General features: G+C 36.8%; 1 protein-coding gene across 3 annotated transcripts; it reads right to left on the bottom strand.

Moving 5' to 3' along the window:
• Positions 1-5248: 5248 nt before the first annotated feature.
• On the bottom strand, positions 5249-18162 carry actr3b (actin related protein 3B). 3 transcript variants are annotated; one of them, XM_015354605.2, is made up of 12 exons: positions 18105-18162; positions 15482-15537; positions 13727-13851; positions 13325-13435; positions 13023-13118; positions 12832-12939; positions 11463-11606; positions 10047-10220; positions 9651-9743; positions 7676-7801; positions 6711-6794; positions 5249-6102 (listed from the first exon to the last, which is right to left on the bottom strand). In XM_015354605.2, the coding sequence occupies exons 3-12, from the start codon at positions 13796-13798 to the stop codon at positions 6007-6009; spliced, it is 1104 nt and encodes a 367-aa protein (XP_015210091.1). In that variant the 5' UTR covers positions 13799-13851; positions 15482-15537; positions 18105-18162; the 3' UTR covers positions 5249-6006. The 3 variants fall into 3 exon arrangements, with proteins under 3 accessions (XP_015210091.1, XP_006634504.1, XP_069047080.1); XM_006634441.3 differs by having other exon boundaries at positions 17936-18140; XM_069190979.1 differs by lacking the exon at positions 13023-13118 and having other exon boundaries at positions 17936-18140.
• Positions 18163-19488: the final 1326 nt, after the last annotated feature.

Below are 19488 nucleotides of genomic sequence, written 5' to 3'. Positions count from 1 at the left end.
GATGTGTGCTGCACCATTTGAGAACATCTAGCCGGGCCATTTCTTCCGATTATTATTTATTCAGCTTTGAATGGACCACATTTCATTTTAGCAAAAGCCGTTTACATTTTTATTCATCTACTCTCACTACAAGATGGCACAGTGGTGCAGTGATAAGCACTGCTGCCTCAGAGCACTATGGCCCCGGGTTCAATTCTTGGGGTGCTACAGTATCTGTGTATGTTCTCCCTGTGTTTGTATGGGTTTCTGCTGGGTGCTCCAGTTTTTTCCCACAGTTCAAAGACATGCCTGTAGGTTAATTGGGTGTGTGTGTGTGTATGCCCTGTGATAGACTGGTGTCCTGTCCAGTGTGTATCCTGCCTTACACCCACTGCTTGTCAGAATAGGCTCTGGTTCCCTCATGACCCTGTAGTGAAAAGATGTTTTTGTGAAGGTTTTCTGTCTAATATTATATTTTTTAGTGAAGTCAAACATAGTTTTCTGGATAAGTTTAAGAAAAAATACAATTGTGAACACATTTCAGACTGATATACTGTAGATACCTGAATCACAGCGTTTTCCTGCTGAATTTATTCCCTATGAAGCACACTACAAGTTCATAGTTATGTTAATTAAATAATGTAATGCATAATAATTAACTTTGTAGTTCGTTATTAATCATTACATTCACATTCTGAACTTTCTGTGTTGTTAAGGAACAGGCAAAGGTTTATTCCAAGCTGAAAAGAAAAGAGAAACAACGTTTTGGCCTACTTGAACTTTATATGAATATAAATATGAAAGAACTGAAAGGTTTGGTTTGTAGGACAAACAGGCACCTCTGGAGGAAAAAAAATGTTTTTTTACATCCATAAAAGATGGTAGAGGAACTCATCTGTCCACTTCAGGAAAAAATCTTTTTGCACAAGATATGATTTGGGAAAGAGTACAGTGGGTAGGAGTGAGTGAACAGTGACATCTAGTGAAAGCAGTAAAAGAGCTGTCAATGTTATATGCCAACTACTTAGACCGGTGATTCCCAGATCTGATCCTGAGGGGTCTACCTCCTGTATTTAATTCCAGCTAGGCCCTTAATATCCAGTACTAGTGACCTGCTTGCTTAATTAGTTTTACCTGCACTTAGATCTTGATATCACAAATACTCTTAGGAACATTATTTCCAATAACTTCAGAATGCTGAATGGTATGCAGTCTCTCCTCAATTTGCTCATTAAGAACTGGCTTCCTTGTTACTGTCAGATGGGAATGGCAAAGTACTGGCACTCTCATAGTGACTAAGTGTTTTTACTTCCGCTTTGCTGAACTGGTCCCATTTTCAGCTGACACACCTGAATTTCTGTTCTGAAACTCACTAAATCGTTCATGGGAGATGCCAATTGCAAGTACCCTTTCACCTTTTACAACCAAACGTAAAAAAAAGCACAAAATAATTAAAAAACTGCAGTCAATTAGCATGTGATTAAGAACTTGGCTGGAGCAAAACCCAGAGGGCACAGAGGTTGCCTCAAATCAGGAGAGATCCACAAAGATACTGGTGTTGTAGCCTTCAACAAGACCAACCAAAGTGCTTTGCAGCTTTTAATAATCTTTACTTTTGTCACTATAGTTTTATTAATAAAACTGGCACTACATCAAATGCATAAAGTGGTGAAGGACTATGTTCAATACATGCTTTCTTGGTGCTGTGGTGGCTAACGTCTTGACAGCATCTAATGAAATGTAATGTGCAGATTTGCGTATAACACCACTAAAGAAAAAACAAAAGTAGAACATCCTAATGTATCAGGATGTTGGTTTAACGACGTTAAATAATGCAATTATTGGACAAGGCAGCATAGCCACTGCCTTCAAAATCTGTGCACAATTACCATCCCTAATGCTTTAGTCCAGCAGGTTTCAAAAATGGCTTTTAACATTTCTCTTGTATTAAGCAACTCTTTATTTAACTTGTTATAATCTAACCTCTATTTAGTGTAAATGGCTCCCTACGTGTAGCAGAAATAACATCAGAAATACTGGATGAGAGGAGTTTATTCAATCCATTGTGCCATTATAGATCTAAGCAACACAAAAGAGAATTGACATGCAATTTTCTGCCCATATTGAATTATCACTATCTCAAAAACCATCTGCCTTTTTAAAACGACATTTAGCATTAAAATTAGAATTTTTCAAGAAATAGATTCCAGATAAGTGGATCTTGCAGAGTTTTCCTAATACGTTTATTTTTCAATGCCATTATGTGTGGTTTATGTTGTGGGTCTTCCTTACACAAGCTTGTTTTCATGAAAAAAAGTTGTAAGTTCCATCAAGTGATGACATTTTAGGTTTAAATTTGATTACTTTTACATCCATCCATCCTATGGATGAAATAAATGTTTATTTCTCAATGCCTTTAGGTGTGGTTTATGTTGTGGGGCTTCCTTATACAAGTTTGTTTTTCGTAAAAATAAGTAATAGGGTGTAAACTGTATAAATAAGACTACATTTTAGGTTTGAACATGATTTCTTTTTCATCCATCCATCCTATTTCTACCTGTTTTTTCCAATACAGGGTCAGCGGCACAATCTAACCTGGCAAAGAAACAAGGTCAGGGCAGGATACACACCCTGGACCCTGGACACACACACACAGACACGCACACACTCACACCAGGGTCAGTTTTCCTAGAAGCCAATTAACCTACCTGTATGTCTTTGGACCATGGGAGGAGAACAGAGCACCTAGAAGAAACACTCAGAAACAGAGGGAGAACATGCAAACTCCATGTGCCCCAGCACTGCAAGGCAGTGCTAGCCACTGTGTCCTACCTTGCAACTCATGTTTCCTGAGAGAGGCTCCAGGCCACCATGACCCTGAATTGGATAAGCAGTTATTCAGAGTGATGTGATATAAACTGGACATCCATGTTTGTTGAATTATTGAAGTTTCTTTTTGTCAGTCTGTCAAGTGGCAGCATCCCCTATGGAGGATTAGTTAATGAAAACAGTAACTGTTGCTCTTGATAAAAATCAATATTTATGTTTATGACCATTTAAGTGGTCAGCACTAAGAACCTTGTGGCGAAAGCTGGGTATAGGTTTTAGACTCCAAAAACTCACTCCAATAGTAAATAGTAGTCCATGTTAATGTTTTGTTAAGGTTAATGTTGTGAGATTTGTGAAATATTCGTCTTTGGAGATAAAGTGTGTCGTTGATTCTACAAACTGGGAAATACCAGATGAGAATCCAGTTTACCTCATTAAATTCAGAAATAAAGTAGAACAGTCCCTGTTAATACAACATTAGAATCGGTACTGTATCTGTTCTGACACTGTCTTCTGACTTGTACATACGTAAAAGAAATGTTATTCCCATTAAGTGTTTTGAACGAGTTCACCATGTGTAACTAAACAATATGCTGTGTAATTATCAATACGCTACATTAATCTGCAGAGACATAAAATTAAAATTTTACAAAAAAGTGTTCTTAATTGAAATGCAATATGAATGCAGTTCTGTTTCATTGCTGGGAACACATATTCCCTTGCAATTAAAACCCATGACCTCTGTGTCATTAATCAAATTCACGGGAATAGTGACAAACAGTAAGAGGCTTTTAGAGCAGCAGTTGATATGCAGGACATACCGTTTGGGTTTCTTTCTTTTTTTTTTAATTTTTTAAATTGTGATTGTTCTTTGTGATAGTCACAGCTGAACGTCATACAGCCCAAAGGCTGTAGTGTTCTGGACTAGAGATACACTGTCAATAAAAGTACACAAGAATGCAGAATCTCAAATTCAGTGAGATGGCAGGAGTTTCAGCAACACTTTTTTTAAATATGGTGCCCTTAAAGATTGTGTAGTCTGATCCCAAGAGTAACAGGAGCTGGAAGGAAGGCACACGTAAAGTAATTTCGGGAAGGTAACAAGTGCATTAACTTACATAGAGTAGCAGTAAAGATTTCATCTTGATTGGAATGCATCTATTGAATTAAAACAGATTGTTCAATATTTCAAGATGTAAATAAATATATCTGAGCAGGATGTTAATAGGTCTAATAAATCTAATGAAAAACTTATCTTCTGTATGTGCATTATTCTACCCTCTTTCTCCTAGCAAACATTTATGGAAGTGTACCTGTTGTTAGAAATGAAAAGGTCATTTTTTCTGTAATAAAAAATCCAGAGCACAGCAATATTGGCTATACCAAAACTCATTTCAGAGAGGGATGTAATGTATCACGCAGTTTTTTCAGGTCTTGACTGAGCTTTTGGGTATAGCAAAGCATCCGTCTGTGTAGAGTGTAGAAAGAAAATCTACTTTTTACATACCAAGGTTAAATCTATGTTTTATAACAAGAAATCTTGCAATTATACAAGAACATTTCCTTTTATATTACATTTGCATTACCTTTAAATCTCGATTGGCTAATAAATAGAAAACAGAGGAGACATGAGGAGTGAATACTCCAATTGGGGCCATGTTGTCAGAGCCAAAACCCTGACTTCTTTTAAGAAACACCTGGATGAGATCCTTGGATCAATTAACTACCAAATGGGCTAGATGGGCCGAATTCATTTCTTTTAATTAGAATGTTATAATAATGGCAACCCATATTTTGTACCATATAAATGGAGAGGGGAGCAAAAATACTTGCAGCTCTGGATAATATTCAATAAATATTGCATGTTATCAGAATCATTGTAGCTGCCTGGACACTGAACTCAGGCAGTTGGACTTCAAGGGCACCTTTAAGTGCTAAACCACTTGATAAGAACATCTTATATCCACAATAACATAAATGTCCCCTATAATGACTATTACAGTAATGCTCAACCATTATGCACTCTCTACAATATACAGGGGTTATATCTATTAGAATTGATGGGTGCAAGTCTGAGTATCCAATGTTGTGACATCATATCATTTCTGAACCATAATAGTGATGCCCAAAAATAAATATCTGATTTATACATTTAGTAATGTGAGAATGAGACTTTGATTATGTTATGGAAAAGCTAAAGTCGGTCATAATAATTATTTAATGATTTGTTGCTGTTTTATTCAAAACTGAAGTAACGCTTACCCTTTTCACATTGTTTTTAGTATGTAAAAATGCCAGAACACCACAAAAGCAATTACTGCACCAGTGCTAAAGTGTTTTACTGTCCAGGAATTTACAAGATTATGTAGAATTGGAAAATAATTGTTTAAAAAAAACAATTAAATGCTTTAAAGTAAGAAAACAATAAGACTGCTGTATATCAACTGTAAAAGGTGTGAAGTGTCTTTATTAAGATTGTTTTGATGCAGCCTTTTAGCTATCAGCAAAAAAAAACCCTCAAGTAATAACTTACTTTCTTCTATAGTATAGGTAAATTAACTGTGATAATAATAAATAAATGTTATAGGAGATAGATAATATATATTAATTACATAATTTTAAGTTAAAACCACCTTGAATTTCTGCATACATGGATGAGAAAAATAATTTAATAACATACAACCTATTAAAACTATTCACATGCCTTACAACTGCACTGTTACTGTACTTAAACTAGACACCTTGATTTCAAGTCATTACAGCATATCATACATTAAGTACCTTTAGGTTCCGACTATCTTTCTCGTACTTTTTAATACAAAATAATTTGAAATATAAACTAAGTTTGCAATACTTAGCAATTATAGTCTATATATATATATTCTATATACATTTTGAAAGCCTTGCATTTTGCATTTTTTTAGGGCTGCTTAAAAAATTATCTTTGAGTGCCCTCTTCCACAGCCCAAATAATTAGATATAGAACTTAGCCTTTGCACAACCTAAGTCTGCTCTGCAGAACAGGAGCATTATGAGGGACATAAAATCAATGCTAGAAAACAGTCATCATTGTATGGCTTCACTTGAAGTGCCTCTAGTCTTTCTGACAGCAGGTTTTCTTCCCATCCCTGGTACCAGCATTACAAGTCACAATGTTCACCTTTTACTGCCAAAGTGTTCATTGACAAAAGCACAACATTATGACATGACTCCAAAGACAGGGTTGTGGCGACAGATACTGGGCCCATACTCTTCATAGTCCTTCTTAGTGTGGCACACGTGGAAGAATTCAGGCTGCAGAAATATAAAGAAGCAGGAGAAGATTCTGAATTCAAAATTGGGTGTATTGTGTATTGGGTGTACAATATTGTAGTACTGCTGTGGAATGTACTGATAAATTTCCTTTAGTAATGAGAAAGACCCATTTTCAGACCAGTGAAAATGAAAAATAGATGAAATAACTGTAACTTTTAAATTTCCGGCACTGTTAGGCTGTTCTTTTGTTTTAAATCCTTTACTCTTAGGTGCACATTCACTTCCCAAGAAACTATTTAAAAGGCATTTAAAGAAACAGACTGCTCTTCGAAGTATTTCTGAGGCAAGAGGAGCTACTGTATACAGGACACTGCGTGGCAAAACTAAGCCAATTCAGGAGAATTTTAGAACACCTACAGTGCATGAATATTTATTGTTTCTATTGAGGGGTTTTACTGTCAGATATCAGAAATAGGTCTTTAAAAACCTACAGTAAGCTAGTTTCACTGTAAAGGACATATTTGTGTTAAAAAAAAAACTACTGCAGCTGAAAACTGGAGCACTTGGCTCTCAGTATGCAAAAACTGAATATAGTTTTATTCAGTAAAAAACCCAATCATTTCCCTTTTAGTGATGCTTTTACTTACCGTTGAAGCAAGCATGGAACCTCCAAACCAAACTGCATAGCGTTGCATGTGATGTGTTATTACCTGAACTTCAATGGGTTTGGGCTACAATAATACAACAGAAATAAAACATTAATCAACGGTGTCTAATCTATACTGTCATGTCATGTCATGTGCTAAAGCGCTTTATACCACACGGTGTCGCAGGAAGCCGGAGCCTAAACGGCAACCAACGAGCGCAAGGCAGGGTTCACCATGGACAGGGCGCCAGTCCATCGCAGGGCCAGTGCAAGCCAATCACACATGGGGACCATTTGGAGGCCACGGTAAAGGCCGTGGGGGGCAATTTGGCCCGGACACTGGGGTAACTCCCTACTCTAATCAAGAAATGCCCGGGGATCTTTAACAACCAATGAGAGTCCGGACATCGTTTTAACATCTCATCCGAAAGACGGCGCCCACTTCAGTATAGTGTCCCTGCCACTATACCGGGGCATTAGGACCCACACAGACCACAGGGTGGGCACCCCCCACTGGTCACAACACAACTTCCAGCAGTAACCATAGCTTCCCAGGAGGTCTCCCATCCAGGTACTGACCAGGCTCAACCCTGCTTAGCTTCAGTGGGTAGCCGGTTGAGAGCTACAGGGGGATATGGCTGCTGACTCTATGCTTTAATATTAATGACAATTTTTAAGCTAAATGTTATACAGAAAATCTAAAAGAAAAATGAGTATATGTGGCCCAAAAGTCTTATGTTACAAAAAGTAAACAGTGAAGTGGACAGCAACGACTCACTTATGCCCTACAAAGTCAAACCATAGGTGTTGCTTTGAAAAGAGCACACGATTATACATACAGTACTAACGACTTTACAAAGTTCTAACCATTGCAACAGAATTTTTCTGATGGTATGTGAAAGCAATTCCAGTATGATTAAATGGTGAATCTGCATTATTGTTTACTGTTTGCCCACTCAATCATACCTTTATCCTCCCGCCACTTAGCTCTTCACTAAGTCTTAACCTGGCATCAACCACTCTCTTCAGATCCCTCTGCAAACGTCGTCCAAAGTCCCTAAACATCGTAGATCCACCAGAAAGGACAACATTCTGCAACATATCAAAAATACAACAAGGACATTTTACTGAAACATCAACACTGAGATTTCAGACATTAACTTTTAGATCTGCAGTCAGAAAAGGATTTTTTTTATCAGAATCTCTACAGCTCTATACATGCACAAATTACAGCACTAACAGTTTTATTGTGAATAAATAAATGAGCAGTAAGCTCAACAGCAGGAGGACTTTTCAGTTAATTCATAAAAACTGAGCATTTTCTGACACCAAAATAAGGGCATTTAGCTGGTTCTCATGGGGAAGAGGCAATTTGGAAAATGAGAAAACATCCTCTAGCAGGCTCACACATTGATGGGCACTGATAACAAAGACTTACACAGCAGTTCTGGCTTCATCCCTCGTTGCAGGGGTCAATCCATTGTTAATGGTGTCAGGGGAAATTTATCCAGCCGTTTACAGAATCATGCTATTGTGTATCAGTGCAAGATACAATATCTCATTCTGAAAGCCACACCATCTTGAGTTCTCCCACCCTCAGGCCCTTTCACTCCCAGTGCTAGACAGGCAGATTAAATGATGGATATGCTATCCCATTCCTCACATGATATACAGAAAATTAGATTTACATTTCAGCACATTTATCCCACACCAAGAAGCTCTTTTAGTCATAGGTCAGCTCAGAAAAACACACTTCAGATTGCATAACAACTGTATTTACTGTGAATTTCATTACGATTTGCTATCGGTAGTTTTGTATCCTTAATTTAGGAGTGATTTTGAGTACTATTCAGTTACAGTCTTACCTTTTAGGATAAAATTAAAGAATTGTAAGGAAAACAAACAAGTAAAAAAACTGGCTTTCAGTACAAAAGGTCTGAAGCACACTATTAAAGGTCTGAACCACTGATCTGCTGCAAATGTGCCATATTAAAATAACAATAAAACAACATTTGCCTGAACTGCTTTCTAACTGCAAGACTAATATATTGAGCACTGTAAAGGAAATGTTTGGCGTTTATAAGGTAAACACTGCCATCTAGTTTACTGTACATGCTATAGATATATTGTTAAAATACTCCCTTAAATCATTGAAACCTTGAAACATTTACATTTCTTAATTACAGGTTTGCAATTTGGCAGTGTACGTAAACGCTGCAAATCTGCCCGGGCATTTTAGCCTTTGTGGCAATTAATAGGCCTATATGATTAAACACTTTTACTATATGCACCATATTGAATACTATTTTGAAGTAGCTTTGAAAGTTGATTGCAAAAGAACCTTAAATCTTTAACATTTTTCTTTATGATTCTATCTCTTCCCCTGACCAAGGAGAATAGTAGTCACATACGCACTTCCAAGACACGTAGGACTGAAGGACTCTCACATTACCATATATAGTCAGGGCATGAATCAACATCAAGACAGACCAATCTAGCACTGTATCATCCAGTGAAAGTATTCTTCTTATTAAGTGTATTTACAACTCTAATCATATGTCTTTATTACTTCTGAGCTTGAATTCCTGTATCCATAACTATGCACAACTATTCTTCTATGCATAATAACCACTGAACAATGATAGTCTGTACAAGCTCGATTTAATCAGCTACACTGGCAACTGGACTCATCCTAAACTGTGAGCAATTTCCAAGGTGTAGATGTTAGGTGCAGACTGACGTAATTGCTGCAGTCAGGCACTTGATACAAAAAAGGATCTGTGTTGCTACTGAGCGAGGATTTCGTATGGACACTGTGTCAAGAACGTTTTAAGCAGGAGGAAAAAGCAGAAGAAAGAAGTATGACTGTGCTCTTTCGTACAGGGAGAGGATAATCAGACAGAGTGATGTCTCCCAGGCTCGTGCCATTTTGAAACCTTACCTTGTACAGTGGCCGTCTGACATCTATTGGGCAATTCTGTATTACCTCATCAACTACATCTGAAATGGGCTGCATAAAATCAGGGTTGGCAAACTACAAAAAAAATCTGTTATCAGCACAACTTAGTTTATCCTCTGTATTTAAGGTATGAAGGCACTGTATTTATAAAATATCACAACCAACAGAACACAGATTAATCTATCTGTTTTTGCATTCCATCAGTTTTTACTGCCACTGTAGTGCTACCTCAAATGTGTGCTGAAATAAGATACAACATTATGAAATAGGTCACATTATATTTGAAAGTAAACTTTTTCACTTAACCAAGTCGCTAGAAAGCCATCAATTCCAAATGGTTCATTTCTAAAAACGAATTTGTGTGAGAAGACATCTTACCTCTGGATGAAAGAAGATTTCTGGGCCCAGGAATCTTTCATATCCAACATCTATCAGGAATTCTCTTTTGCTTATGACATTAATGCCCTTGTACTTCTTTATCCATTTTCCAGGATCTGTGTCATATTTTGTAAATTCCTTGACAATATCTGGACAGATGTAACAGTACCTTTCCTAATAAATGAATAGATTTGTTAATACTGCACACATACATTATAGTATTGAAGTAGTTCAGGTGGGTAGCTGCGTCAGCATGCGTAGGCTTCAAAGGAACAAGTAATAGGTTTATTCCCTGCTGAAAACAGAAGAAAGAAAACACAAGGTTTTCACACCTGAAGAAGGTTCCATGGCCGAAATGTTGTGTTTTCTTTCTTCTGTTTTCAGCATGGAATAAACCTATTACTTGTTCCCTTATAGTATTGTTTAATTATATATTGATTGGAACTTAATTATGTATGAGATATTAGGCAAACACTCGATACCACATGAACAAACCTAAGGGTAGAGAGAGTAAACAAGAAATCATAAATAATTCAAATCGGCACTTTGAACCTATTAGCTGCGCTCAAGAACATAAGAACGATTACAAATGAGAGCATTTGGCCCATCTAGGTTGCTTTATAGTTAGTAGTTAACTGATCCAAGGATCTCATCCAGCTGTATAATATACATATTGTACAGTATATGTAGCTGGATCTTACCATGTATAGTTTATTTTGAGTTGCTCTGACCAAGTTAAAACATTTGTGACATGTCAAACTTGGGTTCTTCTCCCCCAAACTAAGCTGTACCAGTCAGTTCTTGGGTTTGAGCGGGTGGTTCACCACAAGGCAATACATTATAGAGCAATACTATCTGTGCACAAGATTTAAAATGGATTAGCTAGTGTGCAACAGTTTAGGACAGAGCAAAATATTGCTCTATACTAAAATCTCAATTACAAATTCCCTCCAGTTTTATATTCCCCTGTCCCACGTAAAAGTTACAGGAACAGGAATGAGTTTTCCTGAGAAAGAGTCATATAGTGCACAGTTACATGGATTTTTATTTTATGTTCGGCATGTGTAGCAATGTTTTAATCTGATTGGAGGCTAGGGCTCATTACACGGTCATGGTTTTCAAGATCAGATTTTGCAAAAGAAACAACCTACGTTAAACACTGATGTGAACAGGCATCTTATCTGTAAGAGAAACAATAGTTTCTATATATGTGTGCCACTTCTCAATTTGTAAACCAGCAGACATTTTTTTCTTAAAGCGAAGGTACAAAAGAGCTGTCCCTTTTCCTCATCTAGGTACGCTGTGATTAACAGAGACTGAAAATTGAAAAAAAATTAATTGGCAGAATTTAATTTAAGGTTTCGGCTCACTGCAGGAATAAATCTCTTGTTCTCGCATGAGCAGTCCGTAACTTACCTTGACTGCCTTTGCCGTTTCCAGAGACTGCTCAGGAGGGATTCCTATCTCTCTTTCTCTCAGGAGCTGCTGTATAAAATACGTGATGTCTCTGCCTGCAATGGGGATGTGTTTGATGCAGCTTCCAATGACGTATCCTTCTGCCTGTGGAAAAAGAGAAAATACAGAGCACAGCACTCTGACAGCTCTCATTACATTGTAAGCAGCATTGCTCTAATTTTCACTGCTCATCCAGAAACGGTTAAATACTGCCCACCCGTACCTCGTTTTACGAACGTAATTCGTTCCCAGAAACCCTTACATATAGCGAAAATTCGTTAGAAGATTCGTAAAGAAACTGGGGGGAAACATCCGTTCAAATCCAAAGATGTCACCCCTAAGTTTCCTTATTTCTCCAAAAAAGGACAAAAGAAGCAATATTAAGTAACATTCAAACTGTGGTAACCAATTCACCTGCCTTTTTTGTGCAACTACACTCACAGCTTTCCTTTACTTGACACCCTTAGGCCCATGATAATGTCAACAGATCTTAGACGAAAAGTAAGAGCGCACACAATACTGTGTTCTCGGGCTTGTGCCCTCGCCGCTCCCGCCCCACGTCCTCCCTCACCGCATGAGCTCGAACAGGGGTATTGCCGGCCGAGCTAAAGAACACGTTCCCCAGCCCGGGCGTCCAAAACCCCCGTTATGCGCTGGGGCGGATCCGTTACAATGGCGAACAGCGCAGGAAGAGAGGCGAGACGCGGTGAACTGTATCACACACGTCTCTCACGCCACTCCGCAGACTCTGGGCTGGCCCTCGCCCTTATAACTGGAGGGTGATGCGTACATTCGATATGAACCGAGTCGCATGACGCCTTCCTCTTCACTCTCTACATTATAAAAAGAGGTGCGGGTGTATATTCATCCATGTGGATGAATGGACATTTTAAACAGGCTAGATTTGGGGGGTGCTTATCATACTTCCCCTTAAAAGACGTTTCTTCTACTCAAAGACCGTGGCGTCTTCTTAAAGCCAGTGGTACTGAGAATTTTAGTTTTGCAATATGCCAGTAAATCCACGGGTCTGATTTCTGGTGAATATACAAAAACAGCCAACAAAGAAGGCTTTTCCTTCTGCATTGCAGTGTCTCTGATAAGGACATAATTTTTTTTATTTAGAAAGCTTCAGAATACCAAACAATAACTGTTTTTAAAGGAATAAATAACATTAACAGTATTACATTACAAGATTGCTGTGAAAAAATCTATACTAAGATGTGCTGTTTTATAACATCTACTTTAGATTTGTATTTTACATTCCATGAGCATGATAGTTTAAATATATTTCAGTTTAAACCACATCTAAAATGAGGAACATGCCTCTTACCACTGGAATCACATGAGTCACTCCATCGCCACTGTCTATGACAATACCAGTCAGCGTACGTTCTCCAACCTGCCTGGAAGTCCAAGAAGCTGCCAGAGCCAAAACTGCCTACAAGAAAAAGTAAAGAATGTCACTTATACCAACAATACCCATGGGAGCTAAAAATTGTATTAAATGATACATCTGTGTACCTGCACAGCAATATAGAGACCAGGAACATTAAATGATTCAAACATGATTTCTGCTAAGTATTCTCTGTTCTCAGGAGTATTCAGTGGAGGTTCTGTCTACAAACAACAACAAAAAATAGTTATTTAAAATCTGCACTGTATATACACGTTGCAGAGTATATTTAAAGCATTCAAATGATGATACTGTAAAAAAAGTCATAGAATAGCATATTAATAGATGTATAGTAGATAACAAAGTCTGAATGTTTGTATTTATATACAGTATTTATATATTTTTGTCACATTGTCTTTGCATTTCTCACCATAAGAAAATAATGGTCTTCAGGCTCTGCTCGTAGATATTTAAATATTACTTGTTCCATAAATCTCTCCATCAAATCCCAGTCTTCAATTATACCATGTCGAATTGGCCACTAAAAAAAAGCAAGAAATTAATGACAGCTTCAAAATCATATAGAATATGCTGTTCTGTATTCGGTAGAGATTTTTAAAAAGCAGCAAATGTTATCCAACACTCTATAAAAAATTAATTTACCTGAGACTACAACTAATAATGTGACCTTGTGAGAACCTCATTATTATCTGACACTGAAGAAATGAAGGTTAGTAATTTTGAACTGAAGCAGGCAATCTCTGACAATAATAAGATGATGAACAGATAACAACAGAACCCTTCCCTCCCCTGTGGAGCAGAAATGCTTCACCTTTGTTGCATAGGTTGGCTTATCAATAGCTTCATCTCCAATGAAGAAATCTAAATCATCCACTCCACGCATCAGCCTCCTCTGTGCCTGGTCACCCACTTTTGCAGATTCTCTTATAGCAATACCTCCAAAGGAAAAAAAATCAAATTTAATATACAGTAATTAGGCCAATTTCCAACCCATTGTTCTTCCATAATGTTTCAAGCTATCCCCAAGCATAGGCACCTCTGTGGAAATTGCCGGTGAAAAGACTGTGAAAACATTAAATGCAGGCTCTACAGTAACAGGGCTCAACATCAACTCTTCCTTCAGCAGCTCTCTAGTGGTGTGTGACTTGGTCTCAGTGAAGTACACAATGCCCTGTTTTCTGATGCTCAAAATCTTAAAATCCTAAAATCATAGCCTTTCATAATTTGTAGACTGCATGAAAAATAGCTGCATTTGATCAGAAGTACATCCATACCCATTAATCTATCAATTTTCTCACCCCTTTATCCAATATTGGGTGGTGGGTTCACACACACCAGGGGCAATTTTCCTAATAGTCAATTTAGCTATCAATATGTCTTGGGACTGTGAGAGGAATCCGAGCAGCTTAAGAAAACCCATGCACACATGGGGAGAACATACAAACTCCATGCAAATAGCACCCTAGGATTTGAACCCAGGGCCCCAGCACTGCAAGGCAGCAATGCAAACTACCATGCCACCCAAGAATATTTACTTAAACAGGAAAAAACTTTCTGTTAAACATGTTAGTGTTTCAGTTTTTCTCAAAAGTACTGAAACATTCAGCTCTTGTTTCTCTTTGTGGATCATAGGTCAGCTGAAGACATTTATTTAATTTCATTTCTTGTCAAAATGACACTGCCTTGGCAATTTAAATAAGAATTTGTATGAGTCACACAGTTCATTTACTGCCTACTGTCATCCCACAGGAAAAATAAAGACCTACTGTATGAGTAACTCAATACGGGGGATTCAGTTTAGACAAGAAAGTTGAGATATATAACTTTAACAGTGTGTGACTGAGCCATTCGTTTTGGTGCATGCTAAAGAGAAATATATATTTTTAATGTGAGTATTTTTAATGCTTAAAGGTCATGACAAGATTCAACAGATGATGATAAACAGCACATTTGTCTCTTCTGTTTTCAGATTCAGCTGTATGTGCTACACAATGTATCCTCCACATATGCAGAAAAATGAGCTTTAAAGGGAAGGTTACACATACAATGGATTTCATTGCATTTTGCATGAAAATGTCATGTGTAGCCCTTGCAGCAAGAATAACCTCTGCTTTTTATAAATCTAATCACAGGTTCTTTGCAGCTTACTACATCTTTACTTTGTCAACATGAAACACAAAGAATACGGTAACTCTTACTATCCTTAATAGAGGCGTATTCGAAAAGAAATTATGACTTTTTTCATAATGCACCTATTTGTGTTTTTTAAATAATGTACATTCGATTTTTGTGCACCACCTAGTTATTTCTTGGAGTATTATTCAACTGCTTTTTCTACATCATAGTTTTTGACCTAATGTAAGAAAGTGTATCACTGTGTACTGAGCATCAAAAGAAATGTAACACTCCATATGTGTGTGTTTTCAGAAAATGCTACAAAGCAGAAGGTTATTTTCCTAATAATAACTTTGAGAATCTGTTGCAGTTGTTTCCTTTGAATCTCAGTACTCAGTACTATAAAAGCTGGCTATATTTTCATGGCCTTAACTGCTTAATTAATACTCACATGAAGGTATGATGAACTGTGGTTCAGTATTCCCAGCATAGCCAATCTTTGTGTATCTGTAGGTACAGAGCAGACTTAGTGTTAGTTTTATTTTTGTTTAAAACCCCTTTGAAAAACACAAAATATAGGCCTGCATTGAGTGAGACCCAAATATATAATTCTGCATTATTATTGCAAATGCCTGTTTGTCAAATTCAGTGATTTAAAGTGGTGCCAACAGAAAGCAATTTGTATTTCACAAGCACCTGTTCATCTGTTCATTGCATTGTCTGTGTTGTAAGCCTAAATGTGAGAAATACAAAAACCAATATCATATACTTTAATGGAAAGAAAATGTTGTAGTTCTTAGAGACAAAATGAACATCACTTGCATGACTAAACTCAAATTTGTAAGCAGCCTTGATCAATACGATGAAATGTACTAAAGAACATCAAAATTGAAACTTCTCCATTCCTCATCAATATATGTCATGATAATTACAAGTTTTCAGGTCTTTTTACATTTAAATACGGAGGCCTACCAATGCACTAACAAGATACTGTAGTGCAAATTTAACATTCTAATTCCCTTACGATACACTAACAACGTTAGGAAAATAATGCACCCATCTGAAAGTTTATGCAGTATCCAAAAATCTTGACCGATTATTCATTGCAACCAAAGATATACACAGATACAGTCTTTTAAAAATATGACATAACCAGCTACATAAAATATTTCTTTTGTTACAGACATGAGGTTTGAAAAGGATAATACATCAAAGGACATAGAGGTTAACATACTGTACAGTACATGTTTGATAAGTCCCCTTGCCACTGTCTAGAATCCCAAACTGCTACATCTACAGTAGTCAGCTTTCACAGTTGATTACAGCCTACTAATCAACACATTAAGATTGAGTAGTGACCGTGTTTTCCTCTCAGGGATGCACCGTTGGAGTTCTGAGGCTCTGAAGTTCCTACAACACCATTTGCATAGAATGGAGGAAAGATGAGGCTAAAACCACTGTAAACTCAAAGGCACCCAGATCGTCACTGTGGTCACTAATATGCTACAATAACCCAGCTGTCCCAAACCTACCAATCTCTGCAATACCTGGTGAATTGTGTTCCGCTTAAAGTTGTGACTTTAAGGAATCTCAGTCACAGCAAACTAATGATATGGCCCAGTCCATGACAAATGACACACCCATTTTAGAGACATTTCATCAACAGGGAAGCAGATTAGAAACCTGAATTTCATGTTTCCACTTTTTCATTTTGTATGGTAAATATTACCCATCCCTCCACGAAATCATAAATGAAAAGGGTAAAATCAGTTCTCAGCTAAATGCTGTGTTGAACTTTTAGAACATTTTATGTTACAAAAAAAAAGTACCAATCACTATTACAGAATCTGAGCCACGCACAGACTGTAAAATATCTTAATTTTGCAAAGAAAGGGGGCCATACAGTACAGTATATAGGCCTATCAACAGATGTGCATACGGTATTAAAAACACTAAACCTTTTATTTTGAATTTCATTTATTTGTGCCACTTTAGTTAAACCTGAACAAACAAAATATGACCACTATTATTGTGAGAAAAGCTGAGCCCAAGATTATATACAAAAGTACTACTTAAGTATTTCAGAGATATTTCATATTCAGAATTCATTTAGCAATATTTGGTGATTACTTTGCTTTAGATATATTATTTTTCTACCATTGTATACCAATTTAATTGTTGTTTAAATTTACAACTGCAGTACAAAAGTGTTAACATTTGTATGTGAATTATTTTACCCTCAGTATCATAGCTACCATACAATAATAGCTATTATTTATTTTCATATTTTACTTGGTATATAGAACAAGTTGATAATGTAATTCAAACCACAGGCAAGATTATCATATTATGATATATGCGTCCAAAAATAGCATTTATTCTTGTCTTTCCCTACAATGTGATAAATGTCAAGTTTAACTTTAACCTGTTAGCCTTGTAATCCACAGACCTTCTGTATAACGGAGTATCCATGGTTTGTAAAAAGCTAACACACTACTGTACACTATATGCATAATCGATTACTATCTACCATAAACGAGTGTCATTTCTATTCTACAGGTCCCCACTGTTAATTTAAGATAGTGTATTTGAAAACAAGCTTGACAACAATTTCATTATGACAAAACCTAGTTTTTACACAAGTAAAAAATTATTAAATATAATAAATCGTTTAATGACAGCAATCCGCACCTGTCATTAAACGACGTGCACCCGTGTAATGACACTATAATAACCAAAAGAAATGTCAGTGACCGTCATTTTAGACAACACTCATTAAGAAAACCTCAGTGTAAAACGTGTTTATGTAGTACGTGTGCCGTAGAGGTGTTTGTTCAATTTTAAGTATGTGCAATAAGTAAACTGATCATTAAAAAACAAAAATTAAATACAATCGCTAGCTCACCCAGTTCCACAGTCAATAACGCAAGGAGGTAAATGCACAGCCATTGCTTGGGTTAGACAAATATCCCTGTTTTACTGTAACATGAATAAATAACAAAATATGTATTTTGACTTCTAAATTAAGGAAACCGTACTACAGGACACTGCAATGCCAGATTACCCCCATGTACCGTTACTCCTCCGTAATGCTGACAGCATGAATACTTCCCGAGTCAAAGGTGGAAAACATGGAGTCGTTCCTGGATATTAATCCGAAACAAACAGGGAGAGCTGTCCCTATGGCAACGGGTATGGCCTGCTTGGGATCATGCTGTAGCTGCATAGACAATCAAACACGTTATTTCTTTTTAGTTCTAAAATTTTAATACCTAGCATCTATAAATCAGCTTCATATTGTTGTGAAAGAGTAGTACGTGCTTGGACCGTGACGTGTTTATTTGCTCCATGTGTTTAGTTCGTTTAGTTTTTCCGTGGCGATTTAGTTAATACTGTACATTGAACATTATGTACTTGGATGTCTGTAGGCATAGTTACAGTGCAATACTAAGAAGAAATGTTTAAATTGCAAAATACAGCACAGTCACGGCGTTTATAGTCACACAGTGAAGTTAAAAGTTTAGTTTCAAGATACAGTATGGGCAGGCACTAAGGGTGTAGGATTGCAAAAAAAAAAGCACATTGTTCAGAAAAGCTTTTCTTGTATCTTGTCAACAGCAGTGGGTGTCAGTCGACACGTATGATAAAACAATTTGTAAGTCAGATTGTCTAATGCTATTGGAATTGCAATTTTTAGGGGGTGACAACCGTGAGAAAATACTGTCGTTGTATTTTTATTTTATAATTTCCGCTTTTATTTGCACAGGCACTGAACAGGGCTTTATACAGTATGAGGTGCCTGCTATGAAAACAAGACACAGATTTATAATAGCAAAATTAGTGTTTGTTGTATAAGAGCAACTATTGTGTATGGAAAAAACAAAGATATGGGCTCAAAACAAAGATAATTCATTCAGACATGCCATTTTTAAAAGTGCTAAATGTAAAAAAAATCCATATAATTCAAAATGGGTGATTTCTGAGCCATCTAAGGTTTGCAGGCTTCTAACTAAATACTGTATGAACAAGTATGCAGATTTCAATGGTGCAAAGGGCTGGTGTATATTTTTTTACATTATTCATCTCCTGGAAAACTCAGGTTATGACAGGAGTTAATTTGAAATGTTGCTTACCTCACATGTGTTATTGTTTTATTGAACTTGGCACACTCACAGGATGTGAATGAGTAATATATTTAGTCTGTACTGTATTTTTTCAGGTCACAAAATTGGAAGCAATTAAATATATACAGAAGGTTTGGAGGTGGGTGAAGGATTACACCTTTCCCGCAACCCTGAACAGATATAACCATTGTAAATCTGAGAAGGAATTCATTTACATCTGTAGTCGTCTACATTTTTATTGTGTGTGAGAGATGTGGTGAAATTGTATGTCTTCTCATAAATTGAATTTCAAATACATTATCAGAAAATATAGTTGCCTTTTTTCTGGACAGAC

Source organism: Lepisosteus oculatus, chromosome 6 (assembly GCF_040954835.1).
Source record: "Lepisosteus oculatus isolate fLepOcu1 chromosome 6, fLepOcu1.hap2, whole genome shotgun sequence".
NCBI classification, from domain to species: Eukaryota; Metazoa; Chordata; class Actinopteri; order Semionotiformes; family Lepisosteidae; genus Lepisosteus; species Lepisosteus oculatus.
The sequence above is the reverse complement of the archived record's forward strand: the minus strand, read 5'-3'. Positions and strand labels throughout refer to the sequence as shown.